General features: G+C 53.1%; 1 protein-coding gene across 1 annotated transcript in view; it reads right to left on the bottom strand.

Moving 5' to 3' along the window:
• Positions 1-6: 6 nt before the first annotated feature.
• The window catches only part of LOC109953154 (AT-rich interactive domain-containing protein 1B-like), a 40,591-nt gene continuing 36,041 nt past the window's right edge, over positions 7-4,556 (bottom strand). Inside the window, 5 exon segments of the mRNA XM_020588568.1 lie at positions 7-561; positions 563-1,073; positions 1,693-2,398; positions 4,233-4,363; positions 4,454-4,556. Coding sequence (XP_020444224.1) covers positions 39-561; positions 563-1,073; positions 1,693-2,398; positions 4,233-4,363; positions 4,454-4,556 — 1,974 coding nt within the window. The 3' untranslated portion in view covers positions 7-38.

Here is a 4,556-nt window from a genome sequence, read left to right as displayed (position 1 = left end):
TCCAGCGCCGCTGAGCGCGCTCTGTGGCAGCGTTCATGTCACGAGCGGCCGAGTTTAAACAGTACCTCACACATGATGGCTGCCACTGATGAGCTAAGTGCGGCCGACAGTGAGATGTCCAGCAGCCGGCTCTCGTACAGAACAAACTCCGTCCGGTTTTCCTCCACCCTCGCCATGGCCAGCAGTGCCTTGGCAGCACGGCACATCATGTTGATGCTGGGCGGCTCTGACGACGCAGTGGCATGCAGCAGGCTGTGTGAACTCTGCTGGTACTGAGCCATGGCCACGCTGTCCTCCAGGAAGCTGATAAGAGTTCCCACGCTGCCCTTCTGCAGGGCGATGGCCCTTGCTGCTGTGGAGTCACCCTGCGCCAGGTTGGACAGGACGGCCACCGCCATCTCACAACACACCTGGCTCTTCCTCTCACCGATGAGGCGCACCAGCGTGGTGAAGAGCTTCTGCTGGCGGCTGAAGGGCGGTGTGGCAAGCAGCAGGTCCACGTTGCAGTCCTGGATGCTCAGCTTGCACAGACACTCCAGCACCAGTCTCTGAGGGGTAGCCGCCCGCCGAGGAGAACGGGTCCTGTGCCTCGGCGGATGGGCACACCATCCAGTGCAGCAGCCCATCCAGGATGGGCAGGCAGATGCTCTCTGGGTACAGCGACAGGTCCAGCTGGCCTGAGATGTTGGCCAGCGTCACCAGCGTGTTCTCCCTGAGCGCCGCCAGGCAGTCCCACCACCACTCGTCCCGGCTGCAGGCCAGACCCTGCTCCTCCTCCCGCTGGTAGGTGGGTGGCGTCCGTTTCCTGCGGGCGTGGTGGTGGTGCAGCAGCACGAGACGCCCCAGGATCAGCACAAGGCCAGGGTGGCGCGACATGTCGGCATCGTTTCCGGGGACAAAGGAGAGGCCGCGCACGATGTTAGAGATGCAGATGCAGCGTTTGGCCAGAACGTCTTGCCAGGACTCAGCCGTAGACAGTGGAGCCTCATCCCAGCAGCGGGGCTCATCCTCCAGCTGGCTGATGGGACTCTGAGCTGCCTCGCCGTGAGCCGGTGACCTCTGAGCTCTGAGCCCTGGCAGCAGAACAGAACAGAGTCAGAGTTCAAGACTGTAAGCACAGAAAAGCTGCAAGCCAACAAATGAAAAACCTAAACTTGTTTTACACCGTCACTGTGTCTAGTGACGACTTAGTTCGCTCATTTTAACCAGGACATACAGACTGTGACCAACAGGTTTTAGTTTGGGAGGAGAAGTGAAGAACCAAGACAGTACAATTACAGGTACACTGTCAGTTCACGTGTTTCATCAATCTAACAACAGCTGTGTTGACGTTGCCCTCTATGCTGTCCATCTTCTCCTGCTGGGACTGATGCACAGGGGTTAGACACACACACAAACACATATTAACACATATACAAACAAACACCGATGCATATACACATATGCGAAAGAACAACCACCTGCCGTGTGCTAAGTTTTTGTCCAAATTCTGCTCTGTGGCACAAGATAACATGGAAAGCGTGGGTGTGAGTGTGTGTGGAGGCTGCAGGTATATTCAAGGGAGCATTGTGTAGGTCTCATGAAATATTCAGAATGGCAGCTGTCTCTCTCCATGTGAGGGCTGGGTGGACACAGTGACCAAGCAACAACCAGAGCACTTCTCCTCCTCCTCCTCCTCCTCCTCCTCTTTACCTTGTTGGGTTTCCAGTGACGTTTCCTCTCTGGCTGGCAGGATCTTCTCCAGGCCTCCCTCCACCTCCTTCCTGTTGTCATGTACTCCCTCCCTCTCCTGGCTCCTCCCCTTGTCTCCTCGCCCCCTTTCCTCCTTCTCCACTGGGTTTGGGGGGGTGTAGTCTCCAGCGCAGGGTTCAAAGTGCGTCTGGATGTGAGCAGTGGAGTCTCCTCCTCCGGCCATCCAGTGCAGGAGGCCACTGATGAAGCCATTGGGTCGGCTGAGCTGGGCCCAGCAATCCTCCACCTCCTGCCACTCATTCCCACTCTCCTCCACCCTGATTGGCAGCTTGTCATACTTGCTTGCCTGTCGGAGCCGGGATTCTTCCTGTCCCTGCAGTTCCTCCTTCACCTCCGCCTCCTCTTTGAACACAGGTTCACCATCTTTCATCTCCTCCTCAGCGTTGATGGGAGCAGCTGTGAGTAGTGGTAACGTCTCCTCCTCCTCCTCTACGGATGGAATCCTCTGCTCCTCTGGTGATTGCCTGTTAGGCTTAGAGGTGGCAGCTGGCAGCTCCTTCAGCACCTCCTCCTCAGGGGCAGCAGGCAGGGGGGCCAGCAGGGTCCTCTGGCACTTGGATCCCACCTCGTACTCCTCCAGGATGCCGAAGATCTGGATGAGGCAGCGGCGGTAATACTCCACGATGAGCTCCAGGAAGCCAGGCAGCTGCAGGAGGAGGAGGATATGAGGAAACACATCAACACCCTAGCAACCATCTTCACTCAACTGTTAGGACTGACTGCTCATTATAATTAACACAAACAATTAAATGGAAACTTGCTTGGAGAAAAGACAACAAAGGGTAAATGGAAACTTGCTTGGAGAAAAGACTGAGGAACAACAAAGGCATGATGCAGTGTCTGGTGCACACACCCCAGCTCGACAAATTCAAACACAACCGGCAACGATAATGCTGCGATCTCACACATAGATTCAAAAGGCTGGACCAGTGACAGCTGCCAGTCACTGTGAGTGAGAGCTGGCTCTGCAGCCCTGTGCCCCTGCTGAGCTCAACAGATTCAAAAAGTGCCCAGCTACACTAGAGGGAAAGGAGGGGAACACAAATATCATCTGACACACTGCCAGTACGTAGTATGGCTGATATGTCAGCAAACAACAGCCCTAGAGTTTAAGGATTCACTGGAGCTGGTTAACATCTCTGTTCATGAGTTAGAGAGCTGGTTAACATCTCCGTTCATGAGTTAGCCATATACAAAACATACCCAGGCAGGGCCGCCCGGGAGAAAGCCACTGCTCTCCAAAAACAACACTGTAGCAGCCTGAAGTTTGCCAAAGACCACCCTGACCTCCACAGCACTACTGGGAAAATGTCCAGTGGACAGATGAAACCAAGACAGATATGTTTGGGAAGAACACACAGCACTATGTGTGGCATAAAAAAGAGAACCTTGTACCAACATGAAAACATCATCCCAGCAGTGAAGTAGGGTGGAGGCACCCGGCCTCTGGATCGGGACCTCTTGCCCCTGTGGAGGGAAAATGCACTCCCCAGTTTATCCAGGTGTCCTACAGGTTAAGGTCAGGGTGGCTGTCAGCAGAGCTCAGACCAATAACAGGATAAGGTCAGGGTGGCTGTCGGCAGAGCTCAGACAAATAGAGACACTGTGGAACGACCTGAAGACATTCACACCAGACGTCCTGAGAATATGGCTGAGCTGAAACAAGTACGGTCCAAAACGCCTCCTGAACGTGGTGCAGGTCTGATCCACAGCTACAGGAAGCGCTGGCTGGGGGGTGTTGCACTGCTGCTGTGACTTTGTCCACATCACTGTGTATGTTTAATGTGTTCAATAAAGACATGAAGGATCAGGACTGGTTGTTTTATCAGCTTGGAAATGTTGTGTTTGTTGATGTTTGTGACTTTGGTGAAGATCAGAGCACAGTTCATGACCGATTTATGTAGAAAACCAGGAAATGCAAACAGTGCCATTAGTTTTTCTTGCGACTGTGATGTGCTCAACACAACACACTACATAACACATAACTACACAGTCAACAAAGACCTGATACAGCCACTTTGTGTGAGATCCTCCCCTGATTTTACTCGACATCAAGGAGGAGGGCTCAAATTAGAGACAAAGTATGGTAACAAGGACGCTGGAAGGATGGTGCATCTGCTATAAAACTGGAAAGGTTCAAGGCGTGTGGAGAAAACAGTATCTGTTCATTGTCACTCTGGCAAAGACCCCAGCCTTGTGTGGTGTTGACCAACTGTCCCTGAAAACAACCACAACAGTAGTGACTCTGTCATTATATTATTTGCTTTGCTTATTCATATGGATCTTTAGAGGACTGTGATACAAATACATGTTTAAAAAAAGCCCCAACAATTTGAATATTTGTTGCTGCTCTGATCAGCGCTGCTGTACATCCATCTGTTGAGAACCAGGGCCACACTGATCCAAAGTCCTCAGGCTACAAGCAGCTATAGCCTCACCTCACCTATAGCCTGAGTGTGAGAGGACTGTGAGTGTCTGACCTGTGTGAGGCTGAAGGAGCCCACTGTGCTGTCATCATACAGCAGGATGTTGATGGTGTCCAGAGCCCAGGTGCTCTCTGCTAATAGGCCAGACTTCAGTGACATCATCACCCGCCAGGCCTCCGGGGTTCCTGATTGGACAAGCATCAGAGCTACTCCTGAGAATGTGCACACAGAGCTGATTGTGTGTGTCTCTTTGTGTGGTGTTGTTGTGGCCTGACCTGTATCCTTGGCGGTGAGGCGGCGTCGGGGTTTCAGTTTTGGGGGGGTGGCCTCCACAGAGCCGTGGGGGAAGCTGATCTCTCTGTTAATGAGGGGGAGGCC

The sequence above is a fragment of the Monopterus albus genome, unplaced genomic scaffold (assembly GCF_001952655.1).
Source record: "Monopterus albus unplaced genomic scaffold, M_albus_1.0 scaffold556.1, whole genome shotgun sequence".
Classification (NCBI taxonomy): domain Eukaryota; kingdom Metazoa; phylum Chordata; class Actinopteri; order Synbranchiformes; family Synbranchidae; genus Monopterus; species Monopterus albus.
This window is presented reverse-complemented; position numbering and strand designations above follow the sequence as displayed.